General features: G+C 42.8%; 1 protein-coding gene across 2 annotated transcripts in view; it reads left to right on the forward strand.

Moving 5' to 3' along the window:
* The window catches only part of Klhdc10 (kelch domain containing 10), a 49,891-nt gene extending 33,584 nt beyond the window's left edge, over positions 1 to 16,307 (forward strand). For both annotated transcript variants that reach the window (XM_048340220.1, XM_048340221.1), the window contains 7 exons: positions 953 to 1,107; positions 3,986 to 4,134; positions 5,593 to 5,677; positions 7,121 to 7,187; positions 7,647 to 7,694; positions 9,622 to 9,761; positions 11,384 to 16,307. In XM_048340220.1, coding sequence (XP_048196177.1) covers positions 953 to 1,107; positions 3,986 to 4,134; positions 5,593 to 5,677; positions 7,121 to 7,187; positions 7,647 to 7,694; positions 9,622 to 9,761; positions 11,384 to 11,593 — 854 coding nt within the window. In that variant the 3' untranslated portion in view covers positions 11,594 to 16,307. The remainder of the gene's footprint in view (positions 1 to 952; positions 1,108 to 3,985; positions 4,135 to 5,592; positions 5,678 to 7,120; positions 7,188 to 7,646; positions 7,695 to 9,621; positions 9,762 to 11,383) is intronic.
* The last annotated feature ends 4,168 nt before the right edge of the window (positions 16,308 to 20,475 follow it).

Genomic DNA, 20,475 nt, shown 5'->3' on the forward strand with positions numbered 1-20,475 from the left:
GCACCACATATATAGAAAACGGCCAGAAGTGGCGCTGTGACTCAAGTGGTAGAGTGCTAGCCTTGAGCAAAGAGAAGCCAGGGACAGTGCTCAGGCCCTGAGTTCAAGGCCCAGGACTGGCAAAAAAAAAAAAAAGAAAAGAAGAGAAATGTATATGCATTCACTATCTTAAGTATATAACTATAACCCCTCTGTACATCATCTTGACAATAAAAAAAATTTTTTTAATGAAGATGGGATGTAGTGGCAGAATGCTTGCCTAGCTTGCCCAAGACCTTGGGTTTTATTCCCAGAAACACACACACACACACACACATGCGCGATGGTAATAGTTCCACTGTGTAGAATTGTTGTGAATGTTAGGGAGTTCTCTGGCTTTACTGAGGTTATATTGGAATTTAAACCCAACCGACACTGGTTCTAGAGCCATATTGTTGATAACTATGCTATATCAATTAAAGAACTGGTTAAAAAACAAAAAGCTACAGAAAATACAAAGGCAGTAATTTAAGAGAGAAGAAAGAGATAAAGATCACTAGTGTTACTTCAGGATATTGGTGTGTTTCTATCTGGTGGTGGGTTAAAATGGCATAAACCATAATTCAAAATACAGAGATCATTCCTCTGACAAATACAGAATGATCCTTTAATTCCTTCATCCAGATGCCTCATTGTACTCTGCTTTCTATATACTTGAACTGTTGTGGCATTGCTCTAACCACCATTTAATTAATTCCACAAATGCATACTATGTGCTATGTACCTAATGATACGTCATATGATCAAACCCATACAGTGTTAATACCTTTTTCTGAAGAATCATGTAGTTAGATATGAGTGGTTGTCTTAGGAGAACATTAGACACTTTGGGGCTTTTCAGATATTCTGGTTTATGTGAGAACATTTTGCAGATACCCAGTACAAAATTGAATTTGTGCTTCTTTTTCTCCAGTCGTGCTGCATGGAAACAACCTGTTAGTGTTTGGTGGTACAGGCATCCCATTTGGTGAAAGCAATGGCAATGATGTGCACGTCTGTAATGTGAAATATAAGAGATGGGCTCTACTCAGCTGCCGTGGGAAGAAACCCAGTCGTATATATGGACAGGTACCAATCTGGCCAGTTTTAGTGAGTGTGTGTGTGTGTGTGTGTGTGTGTGTGTGTGTGTGTGTATTTAGTTGCTTGTGGGGCTTGGACTCTGGGCCTGGGCACTGTCCCTGAGTTCTTCAGCTCAAAGCTAATGCTTTACCACTTGAACCACACTACCCCATCTGGTTTTTCTGGTGGTTAATTGGAGATAAAGAGTCTCACAGGCTTTCTTCCCGGGCTGGCTTTGAACTGTGATACTCAGATCTCAGCCTCCTGAGTAACTAGCATTACAGGTGTGAGCCACTGGCATCCAGGTTTTGTTCATATTTTTATAGTTTGAAGTGATGTCAGAATATTTATATTGTGTGTGTCTGGTCTGTTTGTTGGTTGGTCCTGGGACTTTAACTCAGGTCCTGGGTGCTGTCCCTGAACTTTTGTGCTCAAGGCTTTAGCTCTAGCACTTGAGCCACAGCTCTACTTCCAGCTTTTTCTGTGATTAATTGAAGACAAGAGTCTCGGGCTGGGAATACGGCCTAGTGATAAAGTGCTCGCCTCACATACATGAAGCCCTGGGTTTGATTCCTCAGTAGCACATACATAGAAAAAAAAGCCAGAAGTGGCGCTATGGTTCAAGTGGCAGAGTGCTAGCCTTGAGCAAAAAGAAGCCAGGGAGCCAGGACAGTGCTCAGGCCCTGAGTTCAAGCCCCAGGACTGGCAAAAAAAAAAAAAATAGAGTCTCAAGGACTTTTCTGCCTGGGCTAGCTTCAAACCATGATCCGCAGATTTCAGCCTCCTGAGTAGCTAACAGGCATGAGCCACTGGTGCTACCATTTTTTTTTAAAAAATGGAGAATAAATTCATTATGGTTAATATTAGATTTTCCAGTTCCGGTGTGAAACTACAATTTGTAGACTTTGTCATTTCCTCTTGTTCCCACTGTTCCTAATCTAACCTGAGATTGCTTTGAATTAGAATCTCACCTGTATACCATGTCTAGTGAGAGACTAGTTTCTAATTTGGTCCTAGTCCTGTTGTTTTTACAGTGACAGGATCTGGTGAAGAGCTTGCTGTCCTAAGTAGTAGATGATCCCTGCACTTACAGGTCTGAGCCAAAACATCATCTAGAGATTACATGGTAATTAGGTTTCAGTGCTTCAACTTCAGGTTTGTAAAGTTAAATCCAGAAAGAAGGGAGCCAGCTACTCACCTTATGTTGTAGACTCTTAAGGGTAACAACTAAGCTTAAAATAGCCCAAAGTAGGTTTCTTTCTCAACTATTTGGCACTGGTTTTAATAAACATTTCTGAGTTTTCATTTTGAGAAGGGCATTTCCTAGACCACTTTATCCCACCACGGAGGCACTTAGATTCTAAGAAGTGGCCATGACAATAGCTAAATTTACATGGAAGAGTTTGATGAAACCACCATCTCTGGATTTCCTGCTTATAGGATTCTGGTAACTTGTTTGCATGTCACTGCTAGTTTTTCAGAGTTCAGAGTTGTTGTTGTTGTTGTTCTCAGATAGCTTAGAGGAAGAAGTAGCTTCAAATGGGAATGCTCATGTCCATGGTCCCTAGTTCTAGAGAGAACTTACAATTCTTTATCTTTGTAAAGGTAATAACCAAGTTCTAAAAAGAAACCTTAGGTTCTGTCGAATATTTAGTCCATTAAGAATCTGGTGTTCTTTCTTTTTTTTTTTTTTTTTTTTTTTTTGCCAGTCCTGGGGCTTGAACTCAGGCCTGAGCACTGTCCCTGGCTTCTTTTTGCTCAAGGATAGCACTCTGCCACTTGAGCCACAGCGTCACTTCTGGCCATTTTCTATGTATGTGCTACTGAGGAATCAAACCCAGGGCTTCAAGTATACGAGGCGAGCACTTCTAGGCCATATTCCCAGCCTTTGTTTCTTTCTTTGTTTACAGCCAAGGTCTAGTTATGTCAACCAGGCTAGCTTTCTACCTCTTGGCCCCAAGTGATCCTTTCACTTCAGCCTCCTTTATAGTTAGTATTATAGGCTATGCCAGTACAACAGATTTTATGGTGACAGGTCTCAAATTCACCATTTTCTTATCCTCCTGTGGGCTGGTATTACAGGTGTGAAGCACCACACTCAGCTTGGGGACTGATACTTTAAAGGGTTAAAAACAAAACAAAACAAATAACTAGGTGTTGGTGGATCACACCTGTAATCCTAGCCATTCAGGTTGAGATCTAAGGATTGTGGTTCATTGCCAGCATGGGAAGGAAAATCTGTGAGACTCTTTTTTTTTTTTTTCATTAAATTTAATTTTATTGTCAAGGTGATGTATAGAGGAGTTACATACGTAAGGTTGTATAGAGGAGTTACATATATAAGTAGTGAGTATTTTTCTTGTCAAACTTGTTACCCCCGCCCTCATTTTTCTCCCACTTCCCCCCCTCCAAGTTGTACAGTTAATTTCCAACATATTATTTTTATTATACTATGTGAAATTATTTCATTTTTCTTTCCTATGGTATATCCCCTGTTGTCACTGTATTTGATTTTGGTACCCTGGGTATTGTATATTTGTTTATCTGAATTAGGGAAGGGAAGGGGAACACCAAAATGGTGAGACAAAGGACAAAGGGTAAACTACTGCTACAGTGATACTCCCAAGAAAATATGTTAGAGACTCTTATCTTCATTAATTACCAAAAACCAGGAAATGGTACTATGGCTTCAAATGGTAGACCACTAGCCTTAAGCACAAAAGCTCAGGCACAGTGCCCAGAGCCTGAGTTCAAGCCCCCAGAATAGGTACCAAAAAAAGGAAAAAGAAGAAAAAAAATTATAAAACATGATTTAGGGGAATCTGGCGAGTTGTTTATATTCTCTGATCAACAGATTTGTTAACAGATTATTCTTGTTTACCTTCAGGCCATGGCTATCATCAATGGCTCCCTTTATGTCTTTGGGGGGACAACTGGCTACATTTACAGCACAGATCTGCACAAGTTAGATCTGAACACCAGAGAGTGGACACAACTGAAACCAAACAACCTGTCTTGTGACCTGCCGGAGGAGAGGTAAGGTGCTAGGTCTAAAGCATATTTAGTCTTTCTTGTGAGAATTGACCTCTTTCAGAACAGTGGTAATGAGGAAAACCAAAGGGCCCTAGGTAAAAGAACCAGTTGGGAGATAAATCTCAGGTCAGTAGTAAAGATCGTATATCATTAGTAACAAAAGATCTACTGAGAAGTTGGTATTTTCCTCTGAACTGTGGGAAAAAAAATTGTCATGTTATTTCTGCTTGTAATTTTTAATTTTTTGTGTGCCAGTCCTGGGGCTTGAACTCAGGGCCTGAGTGTTGTCCCTGAACTTTGTGCTCAAGCCTAGCTCTCTATCACTTGAGTGAGCCACAGTTCCACTTCCAGATGTGTGTGTGGGGTGTGTGTGTGTGTGTGTGTGTGTGTGTGTGTGTGTGTGTGTGTGTGTGTGTGTAATTGGAGATAAGAGTCTCAGGGACTTTCCTGCTGGGGCTGGCTTGTTAAGAGGATTCTCATGAACTTATCTGTCAAGGTTGGCCTCAAACCAAGATCTTCCCAGTTTCAGCCTGCCAAGATTCTAGGATTACAGACATGAGCTACCAGTGCCCAGCTTCTGATTGCCTTCTGCAGCCCAGGATCTTTCACTTTTCTTTCCTAGTAATAGTTGCCTTTTCTTAGAATTAAACTTACTGAGAAATTTGAAAATCTTTACCCTCCAGTTAGATGCAAAAGTTACTTTTTATTCACTTTGTTTACTGCTGTGTTCCAGCTTAAAATAACTTGTAGGTGCTAAGGAAGCGCTTGTGCTATACATCTTTATTATAATAAGTTAGTAAGCTGCCTATTGCAGAACTGCCATGAGAGGACTTGAAAGATGACCTGTTACTGGAATGTTTTATGTATTTTTTTCTATCAGGACTAGAGCCTTCAAGGAAAGAAGTAAAGAGAATTAATTGTTTTTTTGTTGTTGTTTTTTTTATCAATTGTGGGGCTTGAACTCTGGGTTTGGGCACTGTCCCTAAGCTCTTCAGCTCAAGGCTAGCACTCAGCCACTTGAGCCACAGTGCCACTTCCAGTTTTCTGGTGGTTAATTGGAGAGAAGAGTCACAGACTTTCCTGCCTGGAACTTTCCTGCTTGGGCTGGCTTTGAACCACTATCCTCAGATCTCAGCCTTCTGAGTAGCTAGGATTACAGGTGTGAGCCACTGGCACTTGGATTATTCTTGTGTGTATGGGGTACTGGGATTTGAACTCAGCACCATGCTCTTGTTAGGGAAACCACTTGAGCCATGCCTCTAGCCCTGTGCCTGCATTTTTATTAGTTGTATGCCAGTCTATTTTACATATATTCTGTAGCTTATTTAACCAATCCACTATTGTTAAACACTGGTTATTTCTAATAATTTTTATTATAAATTATCCAATAAATCTTACAGCTAAATTTTAGGTAGACTATTTTGTACTTAATTATAAACGTGTTTTATTGTATATTTTCAGATACAGACATGAAATTGCTCATGATGGTCAGAGGATTTACATCTTGGGAGGTGGAACTTCCTGGACAGCTTATTCTTTGAACAAGGTATATTTAAAGAAAAAAAGAAAGGAAGACAGAGAGGGCAGGAGAGAGGAGGATAGATAGGAGACATGTACCATATTGGGCAGGTTAATTCAGGTACTTTAAGTATTTAAGCTTTTGAATCAGCTTTGTCATCAATACATGTTCTTTCTGATAAAAGGTTGAAACTACTACTCCTGTTAGGCTTTCCAGTTGACAGCTGCATTTATCGCATGCAGAAAGTACTTTATGAAAATTTCCCCTTTTGGGATACATTGTATACATGTATGGAAATGTCACAATGAAACTCCCTTGTATAACTAAGGTATGCTAATAAAAAATTGTCAACATCAATTACATGCTGGAATAATATTTTTTTTAATGGTGGGTAACCTACAATACATTGCCATTTTTAAAAAAAAGCAAATTGTACTGGGCGCTGGTGACTCATTCCTATAATCTTAGCTACTCAGAAGGCTAGGAGCCAAGGATTGTGGTTCAAAGCCACTCTGGGCAGGAAAGTCCATGAAACTCTTATCTCCAATTAACCAGCAAAAAGCTGGAGGTAGAGCTGTGGCTCAAATGGTAGAGCACCTGCCCTGAGCAAATAAGCTCAGGGATAGTACTCAGGCCTTGAGTTCAAGCCCCAGCACCAGCACAAAAAAATTAAATAAATAAATAAATAAATAAATTGCCCCCTCCGCTAGATAAGGAAAGTGACTAGAAGGAATATGTAGTAGTTTGAATGAAGCAAGTAATTAGATTTGAACTTGAACTAAGATTCTCCCTATGTCATTTTCTCGCCCTTGTCAGTGATGTGTCTGAAAGGGAAAAGGTATGCGTAGGGATGCACATCACTTAACTTTAAAAAGCCAAGGTCTGAAGGACTTTCATTCATCTATCTCTGTGGCATTTCTAAAATGTCATGGTTATGAATCCCAGGGGAAATCCCAGGCCCCAGAGCTCCAAATTGGCCTGGGAATCTTAATGGTCTTTTGAAGTTGTGTCAGAATTGCATTCCCGTTTCTCAACACTTACTTTTTCCTTGTTGTTATCAAAATAATACACGTTCATATAGAAAATATTAGCTACAAACAGAAGAAAACCAATACTCCTGTGCTTTGCTTCTCATTCCAACTTTTTCCTTGATGCTTCTTTCTGTGAATTTAAAAAATCAATATCACATATGCGCTTAATTTTCAACTACTCTATTTAGTGTTTACCTTGCATTAGACTTAGGAAAGTCAGAGAAAGCATAAGAAAAGAAAGGTCTTTCAGCCAAGAATGTATGTTTGAATGAATATGTGTTTGTTAAAAGTCTAGTTGCCTATATGCGAAATTGCTCTACCTTTTGCTCAATTTTTATAAAACTGCTCTAAAAAACTATAGTCTATGTTTTAAATTCTATTTTCAGGCTAGTGAAAATGACAGTTATTTATCTATGCTTGTTTCTTTTTTCCCCCCAAGATCCATGCATACAACCTTGAGACAAATGCCTGGGAGGAAATTGCAACAAAGCCCCATGAAAAAATAGGTAAATTAAAAATATTGATTCATTTGTCTTTCACAATAGTATTTTACACTTTTACTTGTTTGGGGGGAGAAAAAGTAGTTTTCTTGAATGATACAAGAAAATGTTTTTTTGAATTAGGTATTAGAATCACTCATATTCCTTAATTCAGTTATTCTTTCTTAGCAATTAAGCAAAGAGAATTTTAGCAAAGAATACTGAAGTGGGAAAATAGGGTGGGTTAATCAAAAGCTATCTATTTGTGGCCCAAAGGCCTGTAACCCCTATCCCCACCTGAGTTAAGCCTTGTTCTCTGTGATGTGGCTTTTGCAGTAAGGCTGACTGGAAGGACTGGTCAGTGTTCACCAAATGAAACCAAAGCATTGTTCTGCATTACCCCTAGTATGGCTTTCATTATGTCATGCAGTGTCATTTCTTGCCTTTCTGTGAATAATGGAATTTCTGTGTTTATGTTCTTGGCAGGTTTTCCTGCGGCTCGAAGATGTCACAGCTGTGTTCAAATAAAAAATGGTAAGTATTCTAAATAACATTTCAATTTCCATTCCTGTAATTGTATCTGCTGAGAATGACTGATTTCCTAATCACAGCTCCTCAAGAGAGGTGCATAACTTTGGGAAGCATCTAATTTTTGTACTTTAAACTTAAATGGAAATCTCCAGGCAATTTTCATAATATAAGCTATTGTTGTGTCTAGGCTCCCTCAGTTTTAAGAAAACTCAACAATTGGCAATGAATTGGCTTTTATTGTACCTCCCTATCTTTCAGCACCTGACCTGGGTGGATACCTGTGGTTATGGTTTGTAACACTAATAAAGTGACTGCAGATACAATAGAGACCTCCGTGTACACTGTATTAAATTTGTAAGAATTCCTTCCGAGTTTCTTTTCATAAAGTTTATTCTGTTCTCTGTCTTATGTCAAAACCCTGAGCTCATTCTTTGGCCCTATTACAACAAAGGACTTGATTGTATGGCTTCAGAAAGCGGCAGCAGTTATTTTAAGTGTGATAAATGTCTCTTCTCTGGATAACCTTCCTGTCTTTTAATTTACAGCTTATTTTATAGTTTTTATGGTTTGATATAATGCCTTGAATTTTTTTCTGGGAGGTAGAGGTGTATAAATGAATTTAATAGCCTGTATCTTTTCAGCAGACTAGTTCAGATTTAACTAGGATTATTCTGCCATCTGTAGTACAGAGGGATTGCTTTTTGGATAAGATTTATACATAATGGCATTGTTTGACCTTGCCCTTCTGAGAATGAAGCTATGCTTTCAAGTTTTCCTTGAATTCTAGCTAGAAAAGTTTTTGGTATGTTATATCATTTAAGTATTGACTTAAACTTTACTCAGATCTAATTTAGACATTTATTTGTTTGCTTCTTTGAGAACAAGCACCATACAAATTCTGCATTAGTTGGGGCATTTCGTTTCACATAGGTTCATGTAGCTTTGTTCAAGTTGACTAAGTAGTTACAACTTACTAGTTTTCCAAAAAGAACATCTAGCATTCTTTTTTGGAAAGTTGTTTTCCTGGCAAAGAGCTACACAGGTCATTTGAAGCTTCATAATGTTTCTGTTTGGCTGAAGAAAGCCAGGGAAAAACCTCTTTTGTGTTCCTGATTTGCACATCAGAGCCAGCTTTTCTCCTCAGGTTAAATGTCCAGGAGGCAGACATTTGTCTCTACAGGCAGATAGATGTGTTTTTTTCTAGAACTCTTATGTACAAGAAGAGTTTGCAAAATGATGTGTGTAGATGTGTTTTGTTTGGATCCTAAACTTGTTAAAAAATTGGGGGAGTTACTGATCAATATGTAAAAGTAAAATGTTTCATTAAAAAAACACAACAAAGAGGTGGGCTGGGAATATGGCGTAGTGGCAACAGTGCTTGCCTGGTATACATGAAGCCTTGGGTTCGATTTCTTAGCACCACATATATACAAAATGGCCGGAAGTGGCGCTGTGGCTCAAGTGGCAGAGTGCTAGCCTTGAGCAAAAAGAAGCCATGAACAGTGCTCAGGCCCCGAGTTTAAGGCCCAGGACTGGCAACAACAAAAAAAAAGAGGTTGAGCTTATCTTGAAAAATGGGAAGATCTGGCCTTGGCTTACCTGAATCCATCTATGCTGTCACTAGGTGGGAGCTGCCTGGCCTGCCCCTTTGCAGAGATCTGCCCTGGCTTGAGCATACCTTTTTGTTTTCCCCAGACCCTAAGCTCCTTGCTTATTCACTGTCTGTGCTGGGAACCTAAAGGTACTTGAATTTGAGAACCCTAACATGAAGTCTCGTAGAGGCTGTGTCCTTAGTCCCAGTGAAGTGTCTAGTTTCTATCTAGAGACCCCACAACTGAATTCCTCTCCGTTATGGGTCAGTCCACTTAGTTGTCCCCCAGCCTATGGCTCTTTTCCTTTGTGTGATCTTGGCTTTCTTTTTTCTTGATAGATGTATTCATCTGTGGGGGCTATAATGGAGAAGTGATCCTGGGAGACATCTGGAAGTTGAATCTGCAGACTTTTCAGTGGGTGAAACTCCCTGCTACCATGCCAGAGCCAGTTTATTTCCACTGTGCAGCTGTGACACCTGTAAGTTTTTACTTTCATGGCTTCGTTACACAGTTATAGACTATAGAGCTACAACAAGAAAGAAAAAGGATGCTGGTATTGGCAAATCTGAGATCAAGAATGTGGGTTTTGGGTTAGGGGATGTGGCTGAAGTGGTAGAGCACCTACCTAGCTAGTGTGAGGCTCTGGGTTTAATTAATCCCCAGTACCAATAACCAAAAAAGTGGTTTTAGACCTTCCTTTTGAAGTAAGTCCTTTGAGAAAAGGGAAGGAAAATACCATTACGCTTAAAGAATAACCCAAATGTGAAAGAAACATTACACGTGGTATTTCAGGCCCTGACAGTAAACACACACACACACACGGAGGATATATAGATTTACCCTCTAGTGCAATATTACTAAAGATACTACTGCAAATCCCTATTCTCATCTTTGAAATCCTAGCATTTCACATTTTGGATACTTAATGTAGTCTAAATTTAATGTTTCTTAGTAGAGTCAGAAGTTGTAGTTAAAAACAAAATCAAGGGCTGGGAATATGACCTAGTGGCAAGAGTGCTTGCCTCCTACTACATGAGGCTCTGGGTTCGATTCCCCAGCACCACATATATGGAAAATGGCCAGAAGGGGCGCTGTGGCTCAGGTGGCAGAGTGCTAGCCTTGAACGGGAAGAAGCCAGGGATGGAGCTCAGGCCCTGAGTCCAAGGCCCAGGACTGGCCCCCCCCCCAAAAAAAAAAATCAAGGAAGTGGTGCTGTGAATTAGTGGTAGAGCATTCATTATTAGTCTTGAGTGAAAAAGCTCAAGGACAGTGCTGAAGTCCTTAGTTCAAGCCCTACAACAACCACCACCAACAACAAAAGAATGTAGAAAGGCAGTAAGAAAGAAGGCTGTTTCTAAAGTTCGGTGTATTATTTTATCTGTTACTTCAATTTCTGGAGTTTCAGATATGTGCAACAAACTGTGGTCTAAAATAGTCATTGGAGGGCTGGGGATATGGCCTAGTGGCAAGAGAGCTTGCCTCATATACATGAGGCCCTGGGTTCAATTCCCCAGCACCACATATACAGAAAATGGCTAGAAGTGGCGCTGTGGCTCAAGTGGCAGAGTGCTAGCCTTGAGCAAAAAGAAGCCAGGGACAGTGCTCAGGCCCTGAGTTCAAGCCCCAGGACTGGCCAAAAAAAAAAATTTCATTGGAAAATTATAAAAATAATTCACAAAAACAAAATCTATAGAGCCAGGGATAGTATTACATTACATCCCTATAATCCCAGTACTGGAGAGGTTTGAGATGGAAGGATTACTTAAGCTCATGAGCTTGAGGCAATATAGCAAAAACTTGCTTCAAAACAAACAACAAAAACTTTGCTTCCTTAGAAACCTGTTCATTATTTAAGCCTTACATTGAGCTCAATGGGAATTTTTTTTTGTTTGCTTTTTTCTTTCTTTTTTCCCCTGGTGCTAGATATTGAACCTGAGACCTTGTGTCTGCTATGCAGTGCTCAGCCACACATTGAGCCACACCTGTAGTCTGAAATTCTTTTTGTTTCATCTCATCTTGATTCAGTCTACTGTGCTTTGTTCTTCCTTGCTGAGTCTTCAACTGTATGTTTATTTCTCTCGCATTTGAATTTGTCCCTAGGCTGGCTGCATGTACATTCATGGAGGAGTGGTGAACATCCATGAAAACAAACGGACTGGGTCACTGTTTAAGATCTGGCTGGTGGTTCCTAGCCTGCTGGAACTAGCCTGGGAGAGGCTGCTCGCCGCCTTCCCCGGCCTAGCCAATCTCTCCCGAACACAGCTTCTGCACCTCGGATTAACACAGGGACTCATCGAGCGCTTGAAATGAGGAGTTCTGGACTGTTCATTGGTACTGGAAATGTTAATTTAAAGAGACTCCTTTATTTATGGGCAGTGTAGAATGTGCTACAAAGAGGATTGGTTACCCTGATCAAGGCCTTATTCAGAAAATACATCAGATGCCTTTCCATAAATTGGTTTTTAAGTTTATGGACATCTCGCTTTCCCATGTGCATTCTGCTTTTTTCTCTCTCTCCTGCCCATCACACACCCACATACTTATACACTTCCTCTTTCTTGATGGAGTCGAGGGAAAGGCTGGAAGTACCTTAATTATGTTAGGAATCAAGATAAGATAAAGAAGTTTTGAAAAAGAGAATTCTGAACATATTGACCATGTTAGCCACTCTTCACCAATAAAAACAATTGAAAAAATTTTAAATCTGGCAATAATAACAACAATAAGTAGTTTGAAGATAGAAAGATTGACTTTAAGATTCTTGCAGATTATTCATAAACCTTGAATATTTAATTGGTGTTTCCAAGATGTGTCTGGTTATTGGCAGCCATGATTGACATCTTGCTGCCTTGATAACTAACCCTATCTTTCGGCTTTAGGGGGAAGTTAGGCAGCTTAGCAACTCCTAACTTGTGACTTCTTTTCTTATGGTGCCAACAGTATTAGAATCAGTTTGTTAGAAGACTTAATGTGTATGTCATGGTCCTGTTCTTTGTGGTTGCTCTTAGAAATTATGGCACCAAGAAGATTTCAAATGGAGGAACTTAAAAATCATCAAAGTTCTTTTTTTTTGGCAGTTTTGAGATTCTGTGCTTATTGCTATCTCTTTGACTTCATGGAGAGTAAGTGGTGTTGATACCATGGGGCAGGAGAAAAGGGTAGAAAGCCTGTCCCTTTCCCTTGTTAACTTGGCTTCTCCTGGGCCACAGGTTTTCATTGTCACATCAGCCATTTCCTTTTCAGCACTTGTTTCCTTTCTAATCTCCAGACTGCGTTCCTGCCGTTTTCCCAGGCAGTCAGTCCTAGATTCTCCCCTTGGCTTGTTGCCTCCTTTTTTTTTTTTTTTTTTTTGTCTGTTTTAATGTGCATGGTGCTGTAATTATCTAGTAATTGTACAAAAGGTCTTGAGGGAAAAGTCACAGGTCATCCTTCTTGAAGAACCAAATATCACTTAAAAGACTAGCATGAGGAAGGAATGAAACTGCGTGTATTCACTTTTTTTAAAATAGGGGGTTTTAGTTCCTGTTTGTTTTGTTAATTCTGAAAAGACAAATGACTGAAGTTTTACTTGCTTTGCAATCAGGCTGCTAGAGGAGTTGAGTGTGTGTCACTTGCCGTGACACTTTGGACACCATCTGTGTACTCAAGGTGCTGGAGTCATTCAGGAGGGCACTTGCTGACCCTCCTGCAGTCCCCTCAGAGCAGGAGATTTGGGACACATCTTTCCTTTAAGTGCCTCTTTTTCACCTAGCTTTTAAAGTCATTCACTATTATTATTATTTACCCCAGAAGGGATCTCTTTAGCTTAGGTGTGGATTTAAAATCACCTCTGAGTTTTGTCTAAAAAGTTATCATCTAGTATTGAGCTCTGGGGAAGAGGAACCCGTGGCCTCTGGACACTTCTGACCTCCAGCCTTACTGTATCCCATCCATGTTGGGTTGAACTCATGCACTCTGCTGTCTTGTGATAAGCAGTCATATATGAGCTTAAAGCCTTTCTGGGGAGTGAGGAGTGTGAGGGAGGCTAGAAAAGGAGCAGCTCCTCTGGGGTTCCATCCCCCACCTGTTACCATTCCCAACCCATAGGACATTTAACCTCTTAGTACCCACTGCCAGCTTTGTTCCCAGAGGCCTCTCTCCAGAACATGTCAGAGCAACTGCTATAGTTCAGAACAGAGCTTTGTAGTGTGACTCCATCTTGGTCTCTAGATATATGGGGGAATTATACCCCAAACTAAAGTTAGCCTGACTAGGGTGGCAGAAGGATTTTTGTTGTTTCTATAGGGACCAAAGACTGAAGGCTTGGCCTCTATGTTTAGATTTCCATGGTCCTTGGGATACAAACAGGTCTCTGGTTCTGCTTCACCAGAAAGCTGGAGAGAGGGTGTCTGATTCAAGCCACACTTGCTGGCATCTTTTTAAAGCCTTCTGAGGGTAGTCTTTTTTGACATAGATATTGGAGGCCTGACATCAAAGACCTTGTGTGTCTTAAAAGTACATGTCTTTGGTCTAAAGTGTCTTCTTTTGCTATAATACTAGTGAAAATGATGTAGTATGTGATCAGCTCTGAGTGCTAGAGATCCACTCATATACACATGCTCTGATGCCAAATGAGCCTGTGTGTATGCAGACCTGCAGGAAGGTGATGGGGTTTTATATAAGAGTTACTGGGCATTTGGTGTATCTGTAACCAGCACCTGAAAGTCCTGGCACTGTTACCTGAGGTGGGCCAGTTAAGCCTGCTGCCCGACTCTTTGAGGTACCCCAAGCCATCTTCCTGCAGTCCTGGAAATTGAAGTGCAATATATAGAAACACATATGGATATATACTGATTATGTAGAGAATGTGACTGTAAAGCAGCTACACTACTTTTTTTTTGTATCTATCTTGAGGAAGCCAGTTCATTACCTAGAGTAAAATTATGCCAAGAATTTCTGATGTGATTATATGCCAAATCTTGGTAAAACTGGGTTTCCAAGTACATGTTTTCTTACTTCAGTTTAGTTCATAGATTGATTGATCCTTGGGTTTGTTAGAGTTGAGAGTTTTATTCCCAGTCACCTTTGTATCATCTCCTGTTTGAATGTCTTGTCCAGGAATAAGAGAGTCCACTTGTAAGGTATTCCTAAGTGGAGAATTAAAACCTAATATTTAGTAATAGCAGTTTATCTGGGAATGTACTACCTTATAATTCAATGAAAAAATGATGTTTTCTCTATTTAATGAAGTATTTCCACATCATGGAAAAACTACAAATTGATACAGAATACATTGAAATGTTAACTATTCCTTGGGGGGGGGGGTTGTCATACAAAGCCCTTACCATTGATAGAATCTTCTTTCTTCAGACCTCAGTGGTTTGTTGTAAAACTTTTCTCTATACCATTTATGTCCACTACATAGTTAGATTTAAAAGTATAATCATAAACATATTAGCATTTCTAAGCAAAAAGGTACATTGACAGTGACCTTTGGTTACCCAGAGTAAAGCACAGATAATTGAAATCTCGAGATAATCAGTGTTTCAACTTTCCTATTAAACAGTTCATTCATTTGTATTTCTTCCCACCCCCCACCCCCGTCCCTTGCCCACAAGTACCTCCTTTTCAATGGGATGAGTAGTTAGAAAAGGTGATTCACAGGGATGCTAGCAGCCAGCCAAACACCTAAGCAGCCCTATGAGCTCTGTTGGAGAATTAGACTGCTGTTGAGCACTGAGATAAGGAGCCACAGGTAGAAACCTTGAGTCTAGATGTTACCTTCAGCAGAATCTCCTGCTTGAGTTCTAGGCTGTCTCTTCTGAACCACCAAAGAATGCTTAGCACCTGTGGAAGAGAAAGTGGTGTATGGCAGATATGGGAAATATCATCAGAGCACATTTCTCTCACACATCCTGGCTTCTTTGTTTCCTTTGGAGTTACCTTCTCCAGCCTTGTAGCCTGGCATATAGGAAAGATTGGACTGTCCTCTCTGTGTTGTTCTTTTAATCTTGTAATACCAGTTTGTTTTCATGTGGTCTTACAGATGTTTAGAAAGTGGCACAGGTTACTGAATTCTCTACCTGCCAACATTCTGATGTAGCACAAAAGCCATTTTCTTTTTTTAAAAATTCAATTTTATTTTTCTGGCATTGAGTTCCAGGGTGGATGAGGGTATATGGTCTTATGACCATAAGTATCAAGAGCTGATTGCCATTAGTGTAAATTGCTTTGGTTCCCCAAATACCTTAGAACTCTAGGAGTATTGGCAGGGCCCGTGGTAGGCTCGGTAGATAGAGTTCTGGAACCTCCATGTGTTGCTTCAGATCCTGCCCCCAACAGCATTTTCCTTCTAAGGTTGTGAGATTTGGCAGAAAGCCACCTCTTCCCTTGTCTTGTGTTATAAATAGAAGTTCTGAGTTGTGCTTTCAAAAGTGGTATCTTTTTAGTGTAATTGTTATGTTTTTAAGTACTTAAAACTTTAAGAAGCTTCTTAAAGGCCCTGTGTAGTAATCATACAGGATAAGTCAGAGGCAGTTTTCAGAGGAAATGCCCGTTTCACCAAGCATTACTATTGCTGTGTTACTAGTTACACATGGGAAGTGCAAAGGAGGCACACTGACTCTCTGTAAAGCCACTTCCTGTGCAAAGTCTCTTGCATGGAGAATTCAGCATCTTCCTGTAAAGGCACCTGCCACTGGTTCATCACTGGAAGAATTAGGCAAGAAAGCCTCTCTGGAACACAGCCTCTGAGGGTGGGCTTACGTTTTACTTTTCCTGCAGAGTACGCTGGGGCCACACACAATGCTTGCCTTACTTAAAAGCTATTTGCCACAGTCTTGTTAAATAGTGTGGAAGTCTTTTTGCAGTCTGGTGTGCATGCCATATGATCAGGACAGCTTTCCCACCTCCCCTGGTTTCCTACAAGCAAGTAGGAAATATAGTGAATTTCCCCTGAAATGTCCAATCTGTATTTATGTACCTTGTCAGTGTTTTGCTGTTGGTTTTCTAAAACAATCGGATCAATAAATCTCATCCAAATCTACTTGGTTCAAGCTACCATGATTGTGTGACAATAATTTGTGTGTACGTCGGCTCACCTCCTGCTACCACCCTTAACTGTCCCCGCTGCGGTCAGCATTTCTCTATAAAATCCGTCATCCACCCCCCACAACACCACTGTTGGCTCTTGTCTGCTCACCATCTGGAGCTCCTGACTCCACAAGGACATCAGCAAGGGAGCAAGTGAAGGACAGGCACACATTCTCTAAGCCAAACTCCACATTCCCCAGGACACTGCTGGACAGGTTTGTGTGGGTGTGCCTAAACTTTTTGAAAGGGTTGGAGGAACTATAGGAAATTTGAAGGGAAAATGGTAAGAGTCATAGGACTTTACAGTGCAAGGGACTGAGTCTTGTGCAAGGGTCCTTTGGGCATTAAACCCCAATTTTTACCATTGGCCTATCTTTAACATGCTTCCCTCTTGGTACTTAACCCTCTCTGACCCTTCTTCCAGCAATGTTGACCCAAGCCTGTTAAGTCTGGAGTAGACAAGAACACTGATAAGATTTCTTCTTCAGAATTTCACAGAAGCCTCTTTTTAGCTTCCATTGGCTATTTTGACCCACAGCACACCTTCCAAGAAAAAAAAACACAAAACAGTTGTTGCAGTGTAAATGTACAAGAGAGCGGGGGAAAAATTCTACCCAGTCATGCATTATTTAAAGCAGAAAACCTACCAGGAACAAGAAGTGAGCCCTTCCCCAAAAAGTAAGACTCTTGTAACTTAGACTTTATGAGGCCGAAATTAGGACTGCCAGGCTGGGTAGAAGATGGTGGCCTGGATGGCTCCAACATGTGGGTAAGGGGGAGGACTGACTTAGAAAGATTCCTGTATCCCTTGGCAGGGAGGTAGAGGGAATGGCTCAGCAAGACACATGCGCCCTTCACTGGTATGGCCCAGTGTGTCTCATCCAATCAGGAGTCCCTTCTATACTCCTGCAGAGATGGGGGAAACCAATCACAGGACTCAATAACCTGCTTTTTACCCCTCTACCAATTGCCCTAAAGGGGTGTGCCCCCCTCCTTGTATAAGGAGTCCATTTGGCTGTTTCTTTCACTTGTACCTGAACCTAAATGGCTTTGTGTAGACCAGGGAGAGTTTTGAAATAGGCTGCTTACTTTGTTTTTGTTTGTTTGTTTGTCTTAGGGCTTAAACTCTGCGCCTGGGCCCTGTCTTTGAGCTCTTTAGCTCAAGGCTAGCAAGGGCTCTACCACTTCCTGTTTTCTGGTGGTTAATTGAAGAAGAGTCTCACAGATTTTCCTGCCCAGGCTGGCTTTGAACCTCAGATGCCCAGATCTCAGCCTCCTGAGTAATTAGGATTACAGGCGTGAGCCTGGTGCCCTCCTGGCTGTTTACATTTGACTGGGTTTTTAGACAAGCCTTTAGGCCCATCTTAGCCTAGGGGATGGGTTCCAATGGGTTTGGGTGGTTTTTCCTTCTGATGAAAGGCCTAGTCACACTTAGACGAGTAAGAGTTTTCCACAAAGATACTAGTATTTCACACCTGCCCCAGGGGCAGTCTCTAGCCACATGGTGGCTATTGAGCATATCAGTGGTGGCTAGTATGGCTGAAGAACTTTTTAATTTGATTAAATGTATTGAAATAGAGCCTCACGTGGCTAATGACAAACCTGTTAGTGCAATTCTAGAAAGAGATGTAGGGGGGAGGCGGCATGGGACTCAGCATCCAGGTGGGAAGGAAGGGGCAAGGCCTGCCCAGTGGGGAAGGACAGACCGTAAGCACCCCAGCCTAGCTCCAACACGAGGGAAGAGAGAAGGACAGGGACAGCTGGGAGCCTTTGGCCACTTGCTATTTTGGGATCCCACATCAGGCCAGCGGCGGTATTACAAATGGCATCTGTAGAGAAGCAAACACGGCTGCCATTCAGTCTGTGTCTCCTCAGACAAGACGGACAAATTAGTTTCTCTCTCTCGACCCTCCCACCTAAAGCTGCTTGACTTTTGGATCTGTGAATGCTCTTGTGCCCCAAATCTCCTCCATCAACTTACTGAAAAAAAAAAAAAAAAAACCCTAAAGAAAAAGCCCAGGCATGGAGCAACCGCTGCCTCTTAGTGACCACCTCAATCTCCCTGTAAACAGCCAAACTCGGGATGTCATTCAGAATGTCCCCATCCGTCTCTTTCTCACCCTGCACTGGCCACGGTGACCAGGCCCCCAGTGGGTGAACAGGGAGGCTGGCTGCTCCCGCACCTGGGTTCTCAGACCCTAGGTCAAAGTCCAGGAGTCTCGTATCCCATCACGTGTCCCCATGCGCCATAGAAAAGGGACACGGCCAAGGGCAGAGAAAGATGTGTAACATGGCAGTCGTCGGACTCCCTACATCTTCAGGCATGTTCAGGGGTACACTGCTGGCTCATGACAGGAACCGGGAGGAAGGAGAGGCCAGGCCGGGCGGGACCCCGGAGAGCTGGGTGAACACTAGAGATGCTCCCTGAAGAGCAGTGGGAAGCTTTAAGCCCCAGAGCCAACAAGAAGGGGAATCCTCCTTGGTAGACATAGCAGGAATGCAGGCAGGGGGACAAGGGTGACTGTCATCAGGGCCTCCCAGTACCCCTCTGGGGGGGGGGGGTGTCCAGTGTAACGACAACCTGCAGAACGCAGCAGCAATGCAATCTCCTAGAGCTGCACCCCCAGACCCTGAGCCTTGGCCAGGAGGGATCCAGAGAGGCCCCCCTCGGACCTGAGACGGGGCGGGCTCAGAGCAGCTCCGCAGTGTGCTGCAGATGCTGGAGGGGGCCGGTTGGGGGGGGAGGCGGACCTGGGGAGGGGTGGGGGTAGGAGCCGCTCTGAACCGGAATGATCTGGTTTAGGGCGGACTAGCTCTCCCTCCTGTCGTCGTCCTGTCGCCCCCCTCCCCACCCTCCCAACATACACACACTGCTTTTTGCCGCAGTGCCCTACCAAGGTAAACAGGGGAGGGAAGAGGAAAGAACCTTCCGTTTCCATGGCAACCCACAGGGCGGTCGATGTGGTTCTCTGGGATGTGAGAGAGTGACTTCAAGGAGAAGAAAAAAAAAAAAAGGCTCCCTGGGAAAGCAACGGGGAGGACCCCGATGGGGGTACCCGCTGAGGCCTCCAGCTGAGAGAGGAGCCGGCTCAGTGGACACTGAGGCAGGGGAGGGTGTGTGTGTGTGTGTGTGTGTGTGTGTATGTAGGTGGGGCGAGGAGTTGGTGGAGTCATACCGCAGATGTAACCATGAACTGAGAGAGCTGAACCTGCCCTTTCCAGAAGACCCTTCTGTAGCAGCTAAGCCAATGAGTAGCTGACAAGTGGGACTTGGAGTCTGGAAGAGAACCCTCCACCCCCCCCCCCCCTGCCCCTTACTTGGAGTGTGTTGGCAGAGGGTACTTGCTCCCCAGAAGCCCTGACATTCCCAATTCTTCCCCCATCCCGACCTGCCCTTCTACCCCCACCCCCACCTCCGGGGAGGCTAACACCCCAGGGGAAGATCCTGGCTGCTAGGAAGGGTGGGCCTGAGGGAGCACGGTGACTCCGGTGTGGATTCTGGGAGCGGCTCACAGCCGAGCAGCCCCCTCCTGACTGTCCTCTCTGGAGCAACCCCAAGGAGTCAAAAACCTCTCCTGGCCCAAGGCTACCTAGCAGACTCCTCAGAACCATGGGGGCTGGCAGCTTGTCACTGGCTCTCACCTGTGTAGCCAGGGCTAAGAGAAATGGGGACGGAGGGAGGTTGTGGGTAGCTAAGGTTTCTGCCTCAAGAAAGCTGTGTGAACCCGGACAGCTTCTGCCCAGAGGCAGCAGTGGAGACTCCACGGGCAGCTGGACAGAAGTCGCCTGAACTTCTTTTCCCAGGGGTCAGGCAGCCACTTTAGAGCGGGGTTTCCATGGCTCACAAACCAAGGCACCAGGCTTTTCTGACAAGGGGCCTGGGATGCACAGCCTCTGGGAGACAACTTCAGGACAGGAACAGATGGCAGGCCTGTTGCTTTGCCCTTACCCAACACCCAGAAAGGCCACACTTTCTCAGCTCTTTCCCTGGCCCACAGATCCCAAACTTCCCTGACCAAAAGTCTATTTCTGCCATTTTTGCTCACTATGGTCCAGGCTCAGTAGCCTATCTGCTGTTGGCCAAACAGTCAACCCACTTCTTGGGACTTTGTCCCTTGTGG

The sequence above is a fragment of the Perognathus longimembris genome, chromosome 2 (assembly GCF_023159225.1).
Source record: "Perognathus longimembris pacificus isolate PPM17 chromosome 2, ASM2315922v1, whole genome shotgun sequence".
Lineage (NCBI taxonomy): Eukaryota > Metazoa > Chordata > Mammalia > Rodentia > Heteromyidae > Perognathus > Perognathus longimembris.